This window comes from Miniopterus schreibersii, assembly GCF_964146895.1.
Source record: "Miniopterus schreibersii genome assembly, chromosome: 19".
Classification (NCBI taxonomy): domain Eukaryota; kingdom Metazoa; phylum Chordata; class Mammalia; order Chiroptera; family Miniopteridae; genus Miniopterus; species Miniopterus schreibersii.
In genome coordinates, this window is record NC_138119.1 from 21,916,655 (window position 1) to 21,938,450 (window position 21,796).

General features: G+C 50.3%; 1 protein-coding gene across 2 annotated transcripts in view; it reads right to left on the reverse strand.

Annotated features, from left to right (window-relative positions):
- NMNAT2 (nicotinamide nucleotide adenylyltransferase 2) overlaps positions 1-21,796 on the reverse strand; it is a 96,472-nt gene that overhangs the window by 5,513 nt on the left and 69,163 nt on the right. For both annotated transcript variants that reach the window (XM_081121466.1, XM_081121465.1), the window contains exons 4-8: positions 21,623-21,701; positions 18,367-18,490; positions 16,814-16,894; positions 15,887-15,931; positions 11,727-11,803 (exon numbers count right to left, since the gene is read on the reverse strand). In XM_081121466.1, coding sequence (XP_080977592.1) covers positions 11,727-11,803; positions 15,887-15,931; positions 16,814-16,894; positions 18,367-18,490; positions 21,623-21,701 — 406 coding nt within the window. The remainder of the gene's footprint in view (positions 1-11,726; positions 11,804-15,886; positions 15,932-16,813; positions 16,895-18,366; positions 18,491-21,622; positions 21,702-21,796) is intronic.

The following is a 21,796-nucleotide window of genomic DNA, read 5'->3' on the forward strand; positions in this document are numbered from 1 at the left end:
ATATCCATAGCTGGATTAAACTGAAAAATAAATCACTTTATCTAACATTATTTTGTGAACATTTTCTCACATCATCAAAATTATTTGAAAAGATTAAGCTTTAACAATCTGTATACTTTGTTAGGCTTCACTATGCTATAGTGTGATATATGAAACCAATCTTGTATTATAGAAAGTGTGCAGTGACTTCTGTTTTTTTGCAATTATGCATCACACTTTGTTGAAGATCTTTATACATAAGTCTTCTATCACATCTCTGATTATTTCTTTAGGATAACAAGTAAAATCATTAGATGAAAGGATCTGAACTGGACACATTTCAAGCTCTTGAAACATATTCCCAAGCTGCCTTCTGGAGACTCATGCCAATTTTTATTTTCAAAGAGCCTAAATGTGATGGCATTTAGAGACTTGGATCTAGCCTGGGCATATTATTGCTTAGATCTTGCCAATTAAGGATCCCAGATGGGGGGAGCAGGGAGGGGGAGGCGGGCGGCTTCTAAGCAAGGCAGCTCATTGAGCAAGACCTGGCTTCTTTGGCAAGGGACCCAGGTTTCTCCTCACAGTTCCCCAAACGAGTGACACAGGCATTATGGAGCACTGTGGGAGGATTTCCGTACTAGCCGGGTTCCACTTCTAAGTCCGATTCACTGATTATGTTTGCGCGCGTGCAAGTGCGTGTGCGTGCAAGTGCGTGTGTGCACTTGTGCCCTTGGGTATTTCCATCCACTTTACTCCACTTCTGCCATTGCTTGCAACAGGAGCTAGAGTTGCAACTGGAGCTCTGCTGTTGCTGAAATAAAAAGTCGGCTGAAGGTGCCCAGTAGGGAAGTTGTGGGGAGAAGTTAAAAGTAGGTGTAAAATATCAGGGCCCCACGGGATCATGCCATTTGGAAAACTGGAGCATTGTGCAACGTGCCGCACTGATCAGTGGTGTTCAGACCTGGTAAACTGGCACGGAGCGTTTGCCCTATAAACCAGGAATGTTAGGGAGAGGCAGGGCAGGGAGTTGGAGGTAGACCCAGCTCCTCCTGCCTTAGCTTTCAGAATGCTGCCCTGGGGGTCACTACTCAGAAGGTAGCCTAAGACACTGCTTCTCACACTTGGCTGCACATTAGAATTGCCTCGGGTGCAATTCCCCAAGTTTTGGGAATTTAAAAATTCCCAAAGTCCAGTTCACACCCAAGACCGATTAAATCAGAATCTCTGGGAATGGGACAGTTTTTTTAATTCCTCAAGTGACTGCAGTATTCAGCCAAGCTTGAGAGCCAGTGATCTAAATAAGTACTGAATTAAAACCCCAGGGGACCTGGTAGGGTAGGGAACCAAGAGATGGGAAAGAGAAGAAAGGAGAAAAGGGAAGGTGGGAGGAAGGCGAGGGCGGGGGAGGTACACAAGGGAGAGCCGTCAATGGCCTGGTGAGATGTTTCAGGATGTCTGGTGTAGTCCGCAGGATCTGCCTTCGATTTGATGCTGAGAACTTGATGGGTGTTTCATATGTGATGCCTGAAATAATGGGGCTATTTAAAGAGAGCATCTAGTTTAAAGCATGAAACAGTGGCTCAGACTGGCAGGACTGCCGGGGGGACGGCCCTATGGGTGACATTAGTGCATCTGCTGCTTTCCACTCAGGAACTAGTGATCTGAGCACCCAATCAATAACAGTGCCAGGTGACTCAGTGGGTACCAAGCAGATGGAGACCTTGCTGCTTGGGGTGTTTTCCTTTGCCAGAAACAGGTGACAGACTTGGCCCCTGGGGATCACAGATGCAAAGGAGATGGGGTCTACCAGACAAGACTCAGTCACCACATCAAAGAGGCATGTCTGCCGGAGTGTGGGCTAGAGGCTGCAGACCTTTTCATCTAGGGCACCGGCTTGATTCTCACGCCCGAGGGTGTTTGTGTGGGTGTGTGTTTTGGGGTGGGGGAGGCGCCAGGTGCTAGAGTTGGTGATCTGTGTCCTTGGTCCCATAGGTACCCATCTCCCATAGGTACCCATCTCCCTCCCCCACCCAACTCCCTGCCTCTTATCTTCACCTGGCCTCCAGGACACCACGGTCTCTTGGTTGTCCTTCTACCTCCTCAGCTGCTCTTTTTCGGTCTCTCTGTGCTGGCTCTTCCTCATCTCCCTAACCTTGAACTTGAACCACTGGAGTCCCCCAGGCCTCAGTCCTTGGACCTCTTTTCTATCTATATTCACACCCGTAATGATTTCATTCAACTTTAAAGCTTTAAAGAAACACTGAAGGCTCCCAAATTGATACCCCCAGCATAGACTTCTCTCCTGAACTTCAGACTCATATCCTTTTCAACGTGGCCATTTGGATGAGGCATCTCAAATTTAATATGTCCATGAGCCCCTCAACACTCTGACATCAATCAATCAATGCCCCCCCCCAAATGTTTTCCCTATAGCCTTTCATTTCAGTAAATGGAAACTCTTCTTACAATTGCTGAGGCTATGGCCTTGTAATGTTCCTTCATTCCTCTCTTTTTTCATATCCCACATTTGATCTACAAGGCAACTCAATGAATTCTTTACAAAGCTCCCTAATCCTTCTGCTGTGCACCCACCTTTGGGAAGTTGCTTTAAATCACGTAGGCAGTTGCCTAAGCTGCTAATATTCTGTTTTGGTTTGGGATGAGGTCACCCATGGGATGAGCACCTGTAGGGATTCCAGCAAAAATGAGGACATCTCCCTGTGCCCTATGAAGTGGGGTGGTTAGGGCAGACATCTGACCTCAGGGAACAGAGGGTGGCTCAGGCTCTCCCTGCCCATGGAGGCTGCGGGAGTCTGCCCAGATCCCCGGGGTGGAGCTGTTATTTCAGCACGAGGGTGCCCAACACCTCCTGTGTCTTCAGGAGGAGTTCTCTGTAGGTCTTGCCTTGGAGGTGGAGAGGTGGGTGATTGAGTGGTGAATGCAGAAGCACTATCCTGATTGGCAAGTCTTTCACCCAATAGTGACCAATGTGACTTCACATTGCCACATCACAGTGGATAGGATCAGGGTCCCGTGTTCCCCCCCCCCCCCCCCGGCACACAGTGGCCCTCTCATTTTAGCTCTGGCCTGAGGTGGGGGGTGGGGTGGGGGTGACATTTATCTGGCTTCAGCTTCCTGCTCACAGGCACAGCTTTGATCCTGTCTTTTCATCTTCTGGTCAAAGGCTCCCCAGGGGAGGCCGGGGTAGGGATGGGAGAGCAAGTGGAAGGAGCGGACTCTGAATTCAGGGAATCTGAGGGAAAGATGTGAGACACGTTGAGGCAGGGAGCAACCTGGCCTTGGGAGAGACCCAGGGGGCAAATCTCTGGGAAGGAATGTGCAGTTATCATCACCATCCCTCCTGGAGGCTGAATTCCAAGACCTGCCCTGCTGGATTTCAGGGATGCTTTGGGTGGGAGGATGCTGTGGTCTTAGCCAGCACCTTTCTGGGACAGAGGGTTGAGCAAAACAGATATGGCTTCATCTCTTGGGTCAATCACTAACTGGTAGGAAACATTACACAAATGATTATTTCAACTGCATTGCTATGAAGGATAAGGCCAGGTTACTATTAAGTGGCTAATATCTTATAGTGGCTAATGTCTCATGGGTAAGTGTCAAAGGTTGACCCATAAGACATTAGCCACATCTCATGGTAGAGGCAAACTATCTCATGGGCTGAACTCCTCCAACCAAGCTTTTCCCAGGAACCCCGTCATTCTTCCATTCAACACATTTTTACTGAGTGTATATGGCAAACTGGGCCCTGTCCTGCTGCTGCTGAAAAAGACAGACACATTTAGTGTGCTCACAGAAGTTACTGCCTAGTGGGGTAGATCATAAACAAATATATAAATAAGAAAATATCAGGTCCAGCTGGTGTTGCTCAGTGGTTGTGGACCTATGAACCAGGTCACTGTTCAGTTCCCGGTCAGGGCACATGCCTGAGTTTTAGGCTCGATTCCCAATACGGGCGTGCAGGAGGCAGCCAACTGATGATTCTCTTGTCATTGATGTTTCTATTTCTCCCTCTCCCTCTCCCTTCTTCTCTCTAATATCAATTTAAAAAATAAAAAATAAAAAAAAATGAGGTGGAGCTAAAAACAATGTTGAATATTGTGGGAGAAGAAGAACTTTCCTCTATCCTTCTAGGTTCTTCCAGCTGGTCTAATAATTAAATCTACATAAAACAGATTAACAAAAGAAAATAACCAAATTTAATTACATACTCATGTACAGGAGCCCCACATACATAAGAGTCAGAGACCCCACACACATGAAAAGTTCAAGACAGAAAGCTAAAAGGAGGTATACATGGCATTCTGAGCTAAGAGTGAGGTCAGGAGCCGTGGGGCTTCAGGGGAAGAGGTTCATTCACAGGACAATAAGAGCAGGTATTCAGAGATTAAATGTTTGCTCTGCCCTATAGATAGGTCATAAAAAGTTATTTCTGGTAATAACTTATTATGGGTCAGCCTCCAAATTTAAATACTTTAAGGGACAGGTAAAAGTTTTCCTGAGCCTACAGGGTCTCAGTCGTCTCCACCTCAAAATAATCCCCATGCTAATGTCACACATCTTAGGGGGTCTGTTCTGAACCTCTTCACTATTAAAAAAATAACTTCTAAGCTGAACCCTAAATGACTAAACGGGGACGGCATAGGGATACCTGGGCAAAGTGCATTCCCAGTGAAACCACAGTGAATGCAAAGGCCCTGAGGTGGGAAAAACTGTTCAAATAAAGAAACCAGGTGGAACTGGAGCCCAGGGAGGTGGGAGAAGTAGGCAAAGACCAGACCATAATAAAGATGGGGTTTCATTCCAATTCCAAAGAGAAACCATTAGCATTTTAAACAGAGGCCTTGACTTCCATCAGCAACAGGATCCAATTTACACTGGCTTGGCCAGGCAAGCCTAACTGGTAAGACCCTCTGTAGGATCATTCTGAGACCTAGGTTAGGGTTCAGAATCCTAACCATCCCCCCCAAACAGTGCTTTCTTCCCAAGGTACAGTAACTGAGCTACCTGGGCACACTTGAACCTACTCTGGTCTGCTTTAAAGGCTCTTTCTGCCACATCACACTGAGGCACAATAGTAAGAAGCTAGGAAAATTCCTTGGCAAGTGGAAAGGGGAAACTGAGACGAATAGCTGAACAAACTGGCTGAGCAATTTACAGCCAGATACAAAAGGCCACCTCCCTAGACATAGCATCTAGGTTGAGCAATTTACAGCCAGATACAAAAGGCCACCTCCCTAGACATAACATCTATTTAAGCTCCAGGCCCAGAAAAGCAGCAAAACCAGGAAGGTGACACCTGGACCAGCTGCAATGATTAATGGCCCTCATGCCCTGGGGCTGACCAATCAGTAGAAACCATGATCCTGAAAGGGTACACCTGGAAAAACTGATGAATATTCTGTTGAGATTCTCCCCTCAGCCACCAGCCTTTAAAACCCTCAATGGATCCCAGTGCAAGCTCTCCCTCCCAGGAGCACGCCTGTGCCTTTCCCTTCTCCCCCTGCTTCCCCCAAAGGCATGCATCTCCTAAATACTAAGGGACCCCAGGAGACTTGCGACCAGGGGAGCAATGGGCAGCGGCAGCTCATCCTGGGCTAACCCCCTGAACCTGTCTCCAAGGCCTTCTTTTCTCTGACTTCTCAGTGAGCCAGCGTAGACTCACCTAGGCTCATTTCTTTCCTATAACATTTTTAGAGAACCAAAGCAGCCCCGCCTAGTCTCTTTCCTGTTGCTTCTTCTATTCTAAGGGCTTCCTTGTTTCACTGTCCCCAGCTTTAATAAACATACTCTCAAAATCACCTGGACTTGTCTTGTGAAGTCTTTCCTGCGTGAAGTCAAGAACCCACACACTACCAGAGGCCGTAGGAGACTGGCTCAGGCCCAGGTTCACTTTCTGGTAACAACACCTCTTCTAGATCCATTTTAAAACTCACATTTTAGTGACTTAAGACTCTTTTTGGTTTGAGAATAATTATCTTTTCTCCAGGCATATCATGGGCTAAATCCTCAGTTCATTACTCTACATCGCCCCCTGGGGTATGTAATTTTGTATGCTTCTGAATGGGTTAAAAAAGATGAAGGGGGAAAGAGTCCAGCAGAAGCCACAAAGTAGGTGACAGGCTTCTGCCACCTGCTCCACCCATATCAATAAAGAGCTGTCCACCTTGGTTCTGGCCCCTGCTCCTCTCTGGAGGGGAGGCAGGGCAGAGGCTACTGCTTTCAGAGTGGAGAAAGTAGGAATGCTTTTCCAGAATGCCTCTTGGTGCAAATAAATGAATGATGCTTCCGAGCGGTTTCCCAGAGAAAATCATCCCCACACCCATTTCCATTTTGACTGGGGGTGTGGAAAGGCAGGGCATTCCAGACTCAAGTCAACAGTCTGAAAAGCAAGCCAGTAGTGCCTTTCACACGAGAACCAGAATCTCCCTGCTAGCAGCTGAGCCTCCTTCCCCGCAGGCTGCAAATTCAGCACAGGCTAATCAGTGCGGGGAACCTAATCCCCAGGGTGGAAGTGTCCATCGGGCTTCCTGGCTGTGGCTGGACTGTCTGATAAAAACCATCTGAGCCTGAAAAACCAAATGTTTGTCTTTGCTCTATTTGTCCTGGAGCCCAGGGATTTCTTCTGGAGTGGCCATTGCCCCAGGCTCTTCCTCTGTTTATTTGCTTTGGTGGTTTCCCATAGCTGGTGGATGGAGGAAGCAGTTAGCCCCTGGGCCGGTTGGCTGGAAAAATGTAGGCTACAGCCAATTGGAGCTGGCCTGTGGCATGCTGGGCTTTGAGAATGCAAAAAGAAAGACAAAGAAAAAAAGAAAAAACACTTTCCTCATCGGCCCCTCTCTAGTGCCTAATGTCCCTTTAGGTTTTCATTCCTTTGGGTTAAATATTGACCTTTGCTCATTTAAAAGGTGAGTGACTAACACATTTAATCATTAAACTTAATGATTTTGCCAGTCCGCTGAAAAGTCAAAACCTTCCCAAATAAAGACCGAGATAAACCTTCTAGTTCAACCAGCCAGAACCATCCCCCCAAAAGGTCTTGTTCCCACCACTGGATCCTGTACAACCTTCTCTCAACCCCCAGAACCCTCTCCACCGGCTTAACCCGATCCTGCCCATCATTCAAAGCCCAGCTCAGTGCTGCCTTCTCCCTGGCCTGCTATGAATTACATGTATCATGTATCACTCCTCTCACTTGTCTGATCTGGATTAGGGGGTCTGACGATTTATGTCAAGTCCTGCTCTGCTATTTAATAGTTAGGTGGTCTTGGACAAGTCGCAATCCACGTGAGCCCTGGTTTCCGTATCAGTGAACAGGAATGTTCTAGGGGTTAACTGAGACACAATCCAAGTGTTTATGGTCTGTCTCCCCTCCAGAAAGTAAAGTGCACTCAGGGGGGAACTTGGTCTATTTTGTTTTCTCTGTTCCTCTAGCCCTAGAACAGCGTCAGGCACATGCCAGCTACTCAATAAATAGTTTAAAACCAATGAGTGAATAACAGTCGACATTTATTGAGTGTTAAGTAGGTTCAGAAACTCTTCTGAACTTTTTACATGTTTTGTTTCATGGGATATAAGGAACTAACATAATAAAATGCCAGATATTTTTAGATTGCAAGTGCCTCAAGGGCAAATAACGTGCTTATGTTCAGACCCGGCACTCAGTAAGTATTAGTGGCAAGATTGACTGAGGAGAGAATGCTTGAATCAGAATTAATTTGCCAGACTGCCTTTCACTATAACATAATGGACGAAGCAGCCGACACCATACGGTCCTGAGACCACGAGTTTTATCTGGGGGAGGGAATGAGTGAGTATAAAATCTTCCTGCTTCGTAAATCTGTCCATGACTGACCGGTTAGCCTTTGGCCTTAGTTTCCCACAGACCTTGGTCCCGCCTGGGTACCTGCTTTGGTGCTGGTGTCAGGAAGCAGCACAAAGATTAGGTCTTCTGGGGGAGACCACTTCTCTAATCAGAAGTCTGGAAATGGGACAGGCTGAGGGGACTGGGTCCTGATCTCCAAGGCTAGTCCAGAACCTGGGTCTTGATATCTCCCAGGAATCAAGAATGAAAACGCCAACTGCCAGGACACACGAGCAGCTCTTGGGGGTTCTATGGAGAGACACCTGATGAACGTGTATGGAAGTTTCTCCCCATGGAATGTAAGAGGTAGGGGTGTGTTACTGGCCAGAGGAGGTCAGAATGCTCTTCGGGCTAATGGGTCTTCATCCCTAACAGGACATGTTTGGGTGGCGGTGGGGTTGTCCCTTTAGTTTTGTGATTAGATTTCTGGATAAAGAGCACTGGCTCGGGAATCCAAAGCAAAGAAAGAACAGGAAGGATTCAGTAGAGAGTTTGGGACCAAAAAAGGCCTTGGGAGTCCTGCTGCAGAACAGGTTGTCCCAGCTGCTTCCCAGCCTCAGTGGGGGCAGAGCCGTTCCATGCTTCCCTGGAGCTTTCTTTACAGAAGGGTGGATAGGTTTCTGTTTCTCCTCCAACCTGTTTGAACTGGTGGCTTCTCTCCTGTCTTGTGTCTGAGGACTCTGGGGAAGACATGGGAGACTGGAATACAAAGCCAAGGCCCGGAACGTTCCCAAGAAGCTTTGCTCTCCTGCTATCACGGGCAGACTCAAGGCTTTTGGGCTCACAAATGAATGAAACCTGGGATAAAAAAGGGTCTCACATACCTGGTCCCTAGAGATCTCATGATTAGGAACTGAAATTCCTAAGGGCCACTTCCAGGCAAGCCTCAGATGGTAGAACTTTCTAGAAGAATAAATTGGGCTGACCCTATACCCAGTCTTTCAAGACCTTCCTTTTCTAGATCTTGAGAGCCAATATTCCTCAAATAGAGACAGTGGAATAATTCACTGAGCTACTATAGTTTCCTGCTCCCTATATCCCCTTTGCCGAACCCCAACCCTGTTTTTAGCAGTAACCAGACCCTTTAGGAGAAGAATTTTCAGGGTAGAAACAGAATGGATTGAAGTCAATGATTTTAAACTCACTGAAGAGGTTTTACCAGATGTCCCAAGGAGAAGAGAGAAAATAGGGGAGACACCATCAGAATAAAAAGAAGAGCTTTTTCTTTCTCCCCCCACCCCCATTCTAGAAGGAAGCTAAAAATCTGTGAAACCCACCCCTCCTCCCTCCCAGGCATCACCCTAGGGGCAAAACCTCAGAAGAACATGGGGCCTGGCAATCATAGGTTGGTGGAGCCCAGTGCTGGGCTTCCAGACTCAGCCAGGAGTCCTGGGCCCCAGGTGGGCATGGAGCAGAGGGCCACCAACTTCAAGGGACCACAAGGCCTGAAGAAAGGTGTCTGTGGGGACTCCCATGAATTGATATTCATGTTCAGGGCGAACAAGAGCCTCTCAGGTTCTGCTAGTCCTTAACAACTGAGATAACTTCCCATCCTTTCTGTGGGATGGAGATTTGGAGTTGAATTTTAATTTGGTTTAAATAAATTAAATGTAACATTTCTGGCACACCTGTGTTGTGGGCTGATTCACACTCACTATATAAGGAAACAGCTCCTTGATTTTTGTTTTTCTCTCCTTCAGACATCATGATTCTAAGGACCCCAACAGGTTGGCTGGGTGTTGAATCAGAGGGCTGAGTGATTGGCCGGGCTGGGTGGGGAGGTAGAGCTCCAGGCTCTAGAAAGCCCCCTGCAGTGAGCTTTGGGCATCTCCTTCACCCACACCCCCTGCTTCCCGTGCTGTGGACTTGGAATCCTCACCGGTCCCTGCTGGCCTGGAATGTTGTGCCCTCTGGGAGCAGCCAGGATGGGTGCCCGGGGTAACCTGCCAAGTGGGAACGCAGCTGAGTACATGAGGGTCTCACTCCACCTCCACTCTCACATTCCCAATAAATCAACAGCTATTGGTTTCTCAGATTTTTCTGTCTTAACCAACACGTCATTTCAGCACCAGGGACCAGCGGGAAGAGGAGAGGCCCGGGGCTCTTTTTTCTGGTCTTCAAATGTCTGATTTGACAACATCCAGGGCAGCCATTCTGCAGTCAGCAAGCTAAGTGGGAAGAACAAAGGGACTGGCTAGGCTTCCAGGGCCCCAAATTGGGTAAGTTTCAGGCTCCACAAAGCCTGGGTCTGCCCATGAGAGGAGGCCCTAGAGGGTCCCTGCTCACGCCCAGGCCCACCCTGGGACCAGCCCCAGACAGTTGCCCATATTTGCCAGGATTTGCCCGGATTCTTGGCAGAGCTCTGCTGAGACCTTGAACAGAACTTTGCCTGCATTGCTTTTTACTTTCACAACACCTTGTGAAGTAGAGAGGAAAGTAAAAGTTAATTAAGCCACCTAATCCAGAGCTGAAAGGAGGTTTAGAATTTCACCTGCCAGAAGTCATTGAGGGCTGGAGATGAAAGGACTACACAGTGTAATTTGCTTCCCTGAATCTCTCCCTCCTCTCCTGGTTGTCCCACAGCATGTTAGCATGGATGCCCTCCACCCAGATTTCCATGTGTCTGTGCAGGTAAATTCACTTATTAACATTTGTTGTATGTAACAGTGTGTCTGGAGCTGGGCAGGGTGCTGTACATAGACAATCTCATTTACTTCTTTCTCCCCAAATCCTATGAGGTAGGTGCCTTTATTATGCCCATTTCAGAGGTGGGAAAAACTGATGCTCAGAACATCTTTTCTCAAGAGCTGAGTTAGAGCAGAGCTAGACTCCTGAGTCTGATCCTATCAGATTTCTCTCTCTCCAGAGACATATATAAGTATGTGAAAAAATTTCATATGTATCCATCTTGCCACCTAATACTTGGGGGCAGAGACTGTATTGCATATCTGTTTAAAATCTCCAGATGCTATAGATAACATTCTATAAATTTTATAGATTTAAAAACACACACAATAAAACTGAGGCCCAGAATCATTGAGTGATTTGCACGAAGTCACACAGAAAGTTAAAAAAAAGCACTGGGTCTGGAATTACTGCCCTGAGACTCAGCTTGCAAAGGGTTATGGGATTGGGAGCATTACCTCTGGCTATCAGATGAATGAATTAATGAAAGAACAAGAAAGAATGGACATATGAAGGGAGGGGAGTTTATGAATTAGCTGGCTTAAGACCATCCCAGTCAGATCTGGTAACAAAAGATGTCCACTGAGCTTCTAAGTGATGTAAGTTTAGCTTCCTGGTTCCCTCTATTCCAAGTCAATTGCCAGAATGATCCTCCTGACCTTTTGCCATTAATGTCTCCCCTCTTGACCCCATTCTCCTGTTGAGGGAATTCTAGGGTGGTATTTACTATCTCTTCAAAAGGAATCAAAGGAAAACAAAACACAGTCATTCAAAAGGGTAAAGGCTTTTTTTTTTTAATTCCTCCCTTCCCCCCTACCACCAGCAGCACTCTCAGGAGCACATGCATTCCCTCCACGCCCCCCGCCCTCCACTCCTCCCAAGCACTACTTGGAGAAGGTGTTCTCTGACTCAGATTGCTCTTCCCCCAAGGGCTTTACGGGAGCAAATATGAGGAAGAACAAGTGTGAAAATGCCGTGGGAGATACAGCTTGGGGTAGGTGAGAATTTTCTTCCCTAGAGATATGAATGGACTGCCCTCCTGAGAGCTCATAAGACGGGGGAGACAGATTGGGGAGGGAGGCTGTGGGGAGAGGGTAGGCCAGAGGCCAAAATCAAGTGCCCCTTCCCATCCTTCCCCATGCCAGCCATGGGTGGCTGTTGTAACCTTGCTACTCACATCTGCTTCGTTCCAGAGCCCTGGGATGCAGAAGGACTCCAGCAAGTCACTGCCACACAGCAACAAGATCCGCAGCTCTGAAGAGAGAGACAAAGTTTGCAAAGGGAGCATGTGAAGACCGGGGAAGCATGCACCTCTCAGCCTTCTTCCCCGATGCACCCAGAAGTCTCTACCCTTGGGGCTCCAGACCCCAGTCTCCCAGGTGCCCCTGCACCATGGTGTGTGCGGTGTGGGAACCTTTGCTGTCCTCTCCCTCAGGCTCGTTCACAGACTATCCCCCAGGAAGAGTCTGGTTTGCTGGTACTGGGGGGTTTCTGGGGACACAGGTCTTTCCACACTAAACCAGGCTGGTGCTCACTTTAACAGAAACGGAGCCAGCTACGTCCCTTGTCTAAGACCTCAGGGCCTCTCTCTGTTGCTTCACATCAAACTCAAGTGTCTTCTCTGCCGCCGTGCATAGTCTGGGTTTGTCTCCATAAAAAGTGCCGGCATCATGAGGCGCAGGGGGGACACTGGGGGTGCCCAGGCAGTAGCTGAGCTCATCAGATGTCCTCTCCTTGCCTGGCACTGTCCTCAGCAAAGGACTTGAGAAGCGATGCTGAGCACCCCTTTGTCTGACTCCCAGGCACACTCCCCGCTTGTCAGTTGTTTTTCTTCCCTCATTAAGCTCGCTCTGAATTAGCCCAGTGAGGCCCATCATGGTTTAAAGCAAGCAGCAAACTGACTCACTCATTAAAACGGAGCAATGGGGAATAACGAGTCCTGGGATTCTCAGAGCCACAGGGGAGAGACCTCTGCCCGGGGTGGGACTCAGGGTGGCGTGTTTAGTTCGGAGCCACCGCAGGCCTTCTGTCAAGAGGCCGTGGCTGTGGGCATTTTGTCTGAAATGGTGAGAATGCCCTACTCTGAGCTTTCCAGGGACTGCTGCCACCCCAGACCCTGAGGCTGAGATGGCCTTAGACCTCACAGCAAGCTCAGCGACCTGACAGGGACTTTCAGATCATGAGCCTGTCCCTGCTGCAGGGGTCTCCAGATGGTTCAGAGGAAGGCTGCTGGGGCTGACAGACAGGCCAGTATTTTATTGTCCCATGGGGTAGACTGTCCTCAGGGAGCCCTATGGAGCACTGGGGTCTTAATTCCTAAATATTCCTGCCCTTCCACTCTCCCCTCCTCTGCATGCCATACTATAGCCTAATGATCTGTTTATGCACAGGGACCTTATTTTACCTTTATATTTCCAAGGCTGGACAGAGTGACCAGCACACAGTAGGTGCTCAGGATGTATGAAAAGTAAACAGCAGACCAGCTGACCACAGAGGCCATGCAGGAAGGCTAAGAGCCTCTGGGCAGTCTGGGCTGGCTGGGCTCGCCCTCAAGGCCTTTGCTCTCATAGCATGGGGGTCTGGGGGGAGTGTCCCCTAGTCAACGGTGCCTCCCTCCCTCTATGCTATGCCATGGGATTGCTGGCCCGACTCCCCACCTGTGGAGATGAACCAGCCTTGGTATGGCTCAGAGGAGCCAGGCCAGGTCCACTGCTGGGATCTTACTGTTTCCCCTCCCCACTAGGAGCCACCCAGATCCTCAGGTCAGTTTTCTGTTGAAAGGCTGAGGCTCTGTAACTTTAGACACCTAAGAGTTCAGTTAGGTGGCTGTGTCCAGAGGCTGTGCTGGCCCTCAGCTCTCCATCCATCAGTGGTTCACAACTGGGGGCAATTTTGTCTCCAGAGCTTGGCAAGGTCTGGAGACAGTTTTGGTTGTCAAGACTGGGGAGGGGGTGTGCTACTGGCTTCTTGTGCTTAGAGGTCAGGGATGCCGCCTGACGTTCTACACTGCACGTGACAGCCCCACAACACAGAATTATCTGTTCCGAATGTCAATAGTCTGTCCAGCTGAAAATTCCTGCTCTATAGCAGAGTATTCCCCAGCCAGAACCTCACTTTCCCACTTGAGTATAATGTTGGATTATTTTTGTTTAAAGCCAGAGCACCAAGAGTTAAAAAGTGGGGTCTCTACCTTCTCTTGCCAGACCAGAGCAGATGTATTTATCAATGACCAGAGAGACCCTCCAGGGCTTGAGAGCCCATGTGTGACCACTAGAGGGCAGCAGTGACTTCTCCCAGTTTGCTGCATGAGGCTAAGGCGGGCCTTTCCAGCCCACCAAAGCCTTTGGTCTGGGGCAGCTCCCAGGAGGGGCCGTCAGCTGGTTAAGAACATGGAACCATCGATGCTAACTGAGCTAGGGAAAAAATGGCTTTTTTCTTGTGAAGTGTGCAAGGGGATTGCAAAAAGGGAATGTGTGAGCCAGAGGACTTCAGAGCACAGAGGTCTGGAGGCAGGACAGCTCCCTCCCACTTTCCTCGTTCACCCCATCTAGGGATCCAGGGCCCGCAGCCAGAGTCATTGCTCTCCAGGCACACTCCTCACCCAGGAATCTGTGCTATGTGAAGCCCAGGCCCTGCGGCCCTTCCCAGCTCCCACCGCACACAGAGGCAGCCACCACCTGTGCCAGGCCAGGGATCCATCCTGACCTCTGTGGCCACCTAGCTTTCCTTTCTCTGCAAGAAGAGTAAGTCAGTTGGGGCTAAGAGTAGCCCTGCCCCTCCCAGGGCTGCAGTGAGCGCTGGGCATAAGGCAGTGCCCTGTGCAAACCCCCTTGGCCTTGCCTCTCTGTAGGAGGGGGACCTCCCCAGGGCAGGGATGGTCGAATACCCTGGCGCTGGGTGTTGGGAAGGTAAATTAGGCCACAATAAGTTCTTTCTGGAACAAGGAACGAGAAGAATATACATCGGAATACAGTTAAATGTCCAAAGACTGCCCTGAGCTCTTCTGGTCAAGAAGACTTCCCGGAATGTAGCTCAGGTTCAGGCGCAGAACCTCGGGGAAGTGGGTGCAGGGCTTTCACTCCCATCCTGGCCTTTTGGGTGTTTGAGGCTGTGGAAGCTGGAGCCAAATGCTCCTGCCTGCTTTGGGGAGTGACCAGGAAGCCAGGTGCCACTTTTCGTGGCCCTCAGACAGTGCCGTGCCGGTAAATAAAGGATGTAAAATAATTAGGAAGTGGGGAGTTTTGAGTACTCATTATTTTTGTTTTTAATACACTTTACTTAACTGTTACTTGATATAATTTCATTTTCTTTGTATTGGCTGCATTTAACAACCGGTTCACAGAATTCCTGGAAATCTTACAAATGGTTCTCTCAAACCAGTAAGAGCTGAGTCGGGTGTACCTCAGATCAGAGGGCAAAAGCCAGAGAAGCCCCTGGAAATGATGTCATGTCTGCTGGGCCTCCTGGGAGAACCTGATGCTCAAGTACAGCTCACCTCCCAGGGTCACTGCAGGAGGCCGTGACCTCCAGCCCTCGACAGAGGACTATGGGGAGGGGGAGACCTGCAGGATCTTTGCAGCTAGACTTTTAAGACTGAGCATGTCTGCTGGATGCCAGGCTGCCCCTCACCCTAGAGATCCAGGCATCCTGTTGTCACTGACCCTCCTTGTCACCTGGTATCTGTGCCAACTCCACCTGCCTTGGGGAACCTGTCTGCTCTTTCCCCAGCTTCAGATATTTGCATCCCCCACTTGTGTCTCTCACCCCCTCTGGAACCTTGGAAAGATTTCAGTTCTCTGGTTTGCTTCCCGGGTTAGCCAGGACTTGGTTCCCTCCCTGGGGCGGGTGGGCTCCTCCCATCTGACAGCTCTGTGTAACCGCCCTCCACCTGCTCTGGCCTTGAGCCCACGCAGCCTTCACAGGGACAGCGGATGCCTTGGCCTCCGCCTGAGGCTGTGGGGAGGTTGTGGAGGTGGCTTTCGGCTCCCTCTCTGCTCCTCATCACCTAAGGGTCTTCTGCCTCCTGGGCAGTGTCGTGGGCAAAAGAGGGGTCTCTCTGGCTGGCACTGAAGTTCAATTCCCATGTCTCTGGATGAGGGAGAGGAGGCTCCAAGGGGAAAATTGCCAAGGGGTCCAGGCCTATCTCCTGGGAACTGGCGTGAGTGCGGTTAGGAGGTGTACAGGGGGATCACTGAGAATTTGGTCTCTGCTTGGGACTTTTCTGAGAGTAGACCAGGTAGCAAACACGACCCAGGGTTTTCAAGCCTCTCCCCTCCCCCCCTCTGCCCGTGGTGAAAGCAGGTGGCTCCCCAGGCCCCCTCTTCCCGTCCCACTTACCAATCTCCTCGTACCGCATCACCGTGCCCAGGTTGGCATTCTCATCTAAGAGGAGAGGGGAACAGAAGCATTAGGGCCCCAGCCTCCTGGTACCCCACGCACTGTCCACCTGGGCTCCTGGGGAAGAGTACACGGGAGGGGGAGGGAGGCGGAGTGTGCCTGACCCCCTGCACACAGGGCATCTGAGCAGAGTGAACGGACAACACAGTCCAGCCTAAAACAGAGGGGCAGGCGGTGTGTTTCTGGGACTGTCGGAATTAGACAGCCTCGCCGGGGAGCCAGTGACGAACACACACACTCATGCCGAGCGCCTTCTGTTTCTTTCTGTATTTTAGGAAAGAGCCACGTCCTCAAAACCTAGGGAGACAGCTTTGAGTCAAAAGGAGGTGGCCCTCTCCCAAGGGGCTACCTGACTCAAAGGACAAGCAAAACTAGCATTGGAGATTTTTCACGTGGCAGAATGCAGCGAGCCCAAGGAGGTGTAAGCGACAGAGCCTTTGACGTGTGCTCGCACGTGCAAGGCCTGCATGGGGATGCACGCTGCAGACAAAGCCACGGAGAGGCCACCTTGGTCCCCTGCCTCCCTTCCTCCTTGACCATCCCTCTTAGTTCCTCTCAAGATGCCTGAAATTAGAAATCTCAGAAACGGCAAGCGTCAGCCCCAAAGAGTCAAAGGAAAGAGGTCTAGACCTTCAGAGCTGCTGCAAAGTTGAATCTGGGGACTAGGAAAGAGCCCCCAGGACTCTGAAAGACAGTCTCATCCATGCTGAGTCCATGGGGAGCAGCCAAAATCCAGAGGGAATTAGGTGCTGGGGGGTGGGGGGGAGGTTTGCTGAATGAATGAATGAATGAATGAATGAATGAATGAATGAAGGGAGGCGGGAAATAAAGGAGGGGGGGCTGGGAACCAAGATCCTTTCTCCTTACCCACAAAAGTGAAGCGCTCCACGGGCGGGCGGACACAGCAGATCCGGCTTAGGCTTTCTCCCACCTTCCCCAAGATCTTGGCTGTGGGAGAGAGCAAGACACACAGGGACAGAGGGAGAGAACCACTCACAACTGACACTCGGCCAGCCCGGCATCGGGCCGCTGTAAACAACAGGGTGCACTGGAGGGGCGGTGGAAGGAGGGCAGAGAGAAAGAACAGAAATATGACAGCGAAGATGCCTTCTCATTCACAGCCCGAGGCACACGCATATTGAGCCACGGGCTGGAATCTATTCTCCGGTCATGTTTATTACACGGTTGAAAAATCGGAAAATATATAAGAGACAGATAGATAAAGAGGAAAATAAAAAGCACTCAGTATCTCACCCTAGAGATAACCACCGAGGCATACTGGTATATTATTCATTTTCTTCCATTTTCTAAATGTGCATTATGCAGCTATGTCCCTGTAACATCAGTTGGATTATATCCTGTGTTTAAAGGGCATACTGGCTGTTTGCTGATTCACTTTTTAATATCATGAGCATTTACCCACCACTGAACACCAACACCCAGACCCAGGGAGACTGGGCCTGTGGCAGAGAATTCACTTGGAATAATTTCTGCTGGCCTAAGGCATTCTTTCCCATTCAGATGGTCTTTGGAACAATCAGACACCCTACTTTGGCCAAGAGGTATCTGGTTTTCAGCAATCTCTCTGGGCTCTAATCCAGGCTTTTTTTTTCTTTTTCTGAGCCCCACATGTAGCTGTATGTAAACTACGAGACTCTGTCTCTTCCCTGTTTATGATACACTAATGACATAATAGCTTATGGCCTCTAGGCTTGAAAAGTAATACCAGGATCTGTGCCTTGCAACTGCCTTGGAAGAAAATATTAGAAAGAACATAGACATTGGAATCAGAAAGTCCTGAATAGGAATTCTGGCTCTTCTACGTCTGAGCTGTGTGTTCTTAGGCAAACCACTTACCTTCTCTGAATCTCATGTAGATGGGAACATCATATCTCTATCACAGAATCACTGCGTTAAGTGAGAACCCGTGTAAAGTCCTGAGCAGGGTGCGGACATACAGCGCTAGGTGTTGGGTAGGTGTGGGGGCCCCCAGCTCTCTGTCACTGAAGAGGTGGGTGAGAGTGTGGGGTGCTGGATGCAGATGGCCTGGGTTTCACTGCTACCTCCTCACTGAGTTTGAGCGATGTCTTCAATGCCCTTGGAAGGGGCAGAGAACAATGCTCCCCTTTGTATATTTAATTTCCACGGAGGCGATTATATTTATATTTAAATGCAGAAGAATGCACACCATCACTTCTGTCTCTCTCTAATCATGACCATTTCTCTCTGATCCTCTATCTTAAAGGTTGTCAATATTGAGAGACTAGAGCATCAGCATCACCTTGTAAAAATGCAAATTCTCCTCCCCCTCCCAGACCTACTGAATCAAGCCTGGGCGGCACCGAGCAATCTGGATTTTAACAAGCCCTCCAGGTGATTCCGAAGTTTGAGAACCACTGTGTGCACCAGCGCTCCCCTACCTGCAGTGGGCTTGGTGGACACATTGTTCTGGTAAATTGGCTGGGAGTTCTCGTTTTGGGGCTGTCCGATCACGGGTGTCATGGAGGGTGTGTTGACGTTGGAAAGGATGCAGCCAGTCACCCGCTGGGGAAAGAGAGAAGTTCAGAGTCAGTGTCATCAGCCAAGTGACTTAGGAAAAGCGTTTCCTGGTCACCTCCAGATGCTCATGTGCCGTCCATCATGGCGAGGCCGCCTGGAGCCCAGGGAGAGCCCTGGGGTGGGTTCTAGATGCAGCTGCCCCACGTGGGACACTAGGCTGGCAGGAGGCAGGATGACTCTGTGGTGTTGCGTAGACCTAGGCTCAGGTTTGAGCTCTGTCCCCCTCTCTCTGTGTGACCTTGGATAGTTACTTAACTTCTCTTGACCCTCAGCTCAAGAGTCTAGCATAGACACCGGCCAGTGTGGCTCAGTGGATTGAGCACCATCACATGCACCAAGAAGTCGCTGGTTCGAGTCCCAGCAGGGCACATGTCCGGGTTGTGGGCTCGATCCCCAGCATGGGGCGTACAGGAGGCAGCCGATCGACGTTTACGTTTCTCTCTCATTGATATTTCTATCTCCCTCTCCCTCTAAAAAAAATCAACAAAAACTTATCTTTTCAAAAAGAATCGAGCCTAGAGAGCCAACATTTCCAGGTTGTGCTAGGATTGTACCAGTGAGGATGTGCAGCGTCTGCAGAGTGTCTGGCGCGTGGCAGGAACTTGGTACACAGTAGCCGATGTTGCAGCCTCTGGGTAACACCCATACCTGCCCTCCCTGCCTGCTTCATGGGGCTCAAATGAGGTCATGTCTGCACGAGGGCTGTGTAAGCTCAGGAAAGGTCATACAAACACCAGGCTCTATCACCATCTGCCGCCTCTCCAGGCTAGAAATGCCAAGGGCAGGGCCAAGTCCAGAGAGCGGTGCCAGGCAGAGCAGGAAGTGTGTGCCAGGGAGGGTGGGGTGGGTTCTGGGCGCTGCTGGCCAGTGTGAACACACATTCCAGCACCAAACGGAAACTCTACGGGCATGAGCCACTGTCCTGGGTTATCCTGCACTGCTGCTGTCCAGTGCCGCAGAAAACAGCAGATAAGGCAGCTGACCCAGAAGCACGCCCCTGTGCCTGCCGTGAGGGGACAGGGGCTACTGGGCAACAGAAACAAAGGATGGATATTCAATCTGTTTAGCTTCGCAAGAGCCACTGCTGATTCCAGGCCCCTTCCGTGAAAGCCAGCATCCCAGCCTCTGCCCACTGCCCTTTCTGGATTACCAAGTCCTGTTGCCAGAGGACCCCCAAGCTCCAGGGCTGGGGTGACCCTCTGAAGGCACCTCTCCCCCAGGCCACGCTGCAGGCAGAGCACGTGAGTCCTGAGCTGTGGAAAGGCAGGCGCTTGTCTTATGGGTGACTGTCACTTTTGTGATGCTCCTGACAGGAGGAGTTACAGTAGCATCCAGCACATCTGACAGCCAGCTGCGGCTGGGTACCATCGGGTCTTCTCTGCCCAGCTGTGGCTGGCAGAGTGGAAGGGACAGTCTGCCCCCTTTTTAATATTATGTTACCTCCAGATAAGAAAATGCCACATTCTCACTTAATAGCTGGTCTGGTAGCTGATAAATTTCTTCCTCTTGCTGCACACATCCTAGTTCCACGCCAAGGAAGACAGAAAGGGCTGGCTGCGTGCCCCCATCTGCCCTTGTCAGCTCCCACGTTCTCAGAGGCCTTTCCAAAGGCAGCCGCGAGTCACTTCTTAAGCCCTGTGCCTGTCTCTATGGCAGGTCTACACTCCATGCTAGAAACACCAGCCTGATACTTGGACTGGGGAGGCCAAGGTTATTAGGAGCAGCCCCAGCTCCTGCTGCAAGGCCACTGAGAGCTACATTCTCTCCTGGTCTGTGCCCATCATTGCAACAGCTGGGGCTCCTGGCCCAGATTCTCTGGCCTAGACTCTTGCCTCTGGGCATTAGCAACAGAGGGAGGGGCAGAGAAGCCAAGGCACTAGACAGTGAAACCGTAGCCAGTCTGTATGGCTGGCAGAGCCAGGGCTCAGGCATGTCTGCAGGCTCCGCGAGTCCTCCCTTCTGTCATGATGCCCGAGGCTCCTGGGTAACCATCAGGAGCACAGGCCCCCAGCTGACCCCCCAGCTGACATGCAGTGTGAGAAATAAATGTGTGTGCAGCTGCTGAAATTTCAAGGATGTCTGTTCCCACAGCGTCTCTCAGCCTGTCCTCATGGATACACCCTTAGACAGTAAGATGGGGTGTCTTTATAACTGACCGGCACAGAGAGCAGTGAGAGCCACCCTTCATCAGTCCCAAGGGGACCCGAAAAGACTTGAGATGAGTGTGGAGGGAAAGGACATGGGTTTTCTTCAACTCCATGGAGGAAAATCTTAATGGATGAAGCAGCAGCCCGCCAGCCCTCCTGCCTGTCTGATGTTCCCTGTCTCAGAACAATGCCATTTGATTGTCAGTTGGGCTGGGGAGGGCCCTGCAGCATGGCTGGTGGAGGTGAGTGGAATTGACTGTGTCTGGTCTTGGCCAGCTGGGCTTCTTGCTTTCACAGTGGGAGTCGATGGATTGGTATTGATCTGTGGTGTTTGCAACCAGCTCTTCAGTCATGGCAACCCAGCCACAAGCCCCAGGCACTCCTGTGTTCACTCAGCACTTTCTGTGTGTCCTCAGATGCGCTGGCTCACCTCTCTGTGCTTCCTTTTACCCACTGATACAGCAGGAGCTCAAACACTGTCTGCCCGAGGGACTCACGTGAGGAAGAACGAGTGGGGATGATGGTGCAGTGACTGGCAGGTGTGAAGTCCTCAGCATGGCATCCTATGCTGGAGGGAGGGGACCAATGGGCCCCAGACAGGTGGGACAGGAGGACCTGGCTGCCTGTACCTCCTCCCAGAGCCCTTCTTTTCTCCTGCCTTTCTGTGCCTGGTCTCCTTCTTGCCTCACTTTCTCAAGTCTCCTGCCTGTGTTCTTCACCTCACCTTGAACTTGATCCCAGAAGATAAAAACTGCCCCAGGTCCTATGGAACAGGGGGAGCAAGGCAGGCACAGTCTGTGGGGCTGCTCCGAGTTCCTGATCCACTGCCCTCCTGCGTGCGGTTCAGAGCCTGGTCTCCTCCATGGTTGGTGAGAAAACAGACTGAACCAGGTCAGGAGGCCAACAGCACTCTTCCCACAGCCTATCTGGCTTCTGTGGTCCACCCACCCCTCAGCGTTGCCCAGCTCACCTTCATGAGGTCCCGATGGTGTTCCAACACGCTGCAGGTCGTCTGCCAGGTGTCCTGATAGCACTCCCATGGGTCCACCCTGACAGAATCGGAAAGAGGTTGGTTTCCCTTGGTTTCCAGTCTCTCACTCTTTTCTTATTGGTTCCCTCCAAAGACCACAGCTCAGGGGGCTTA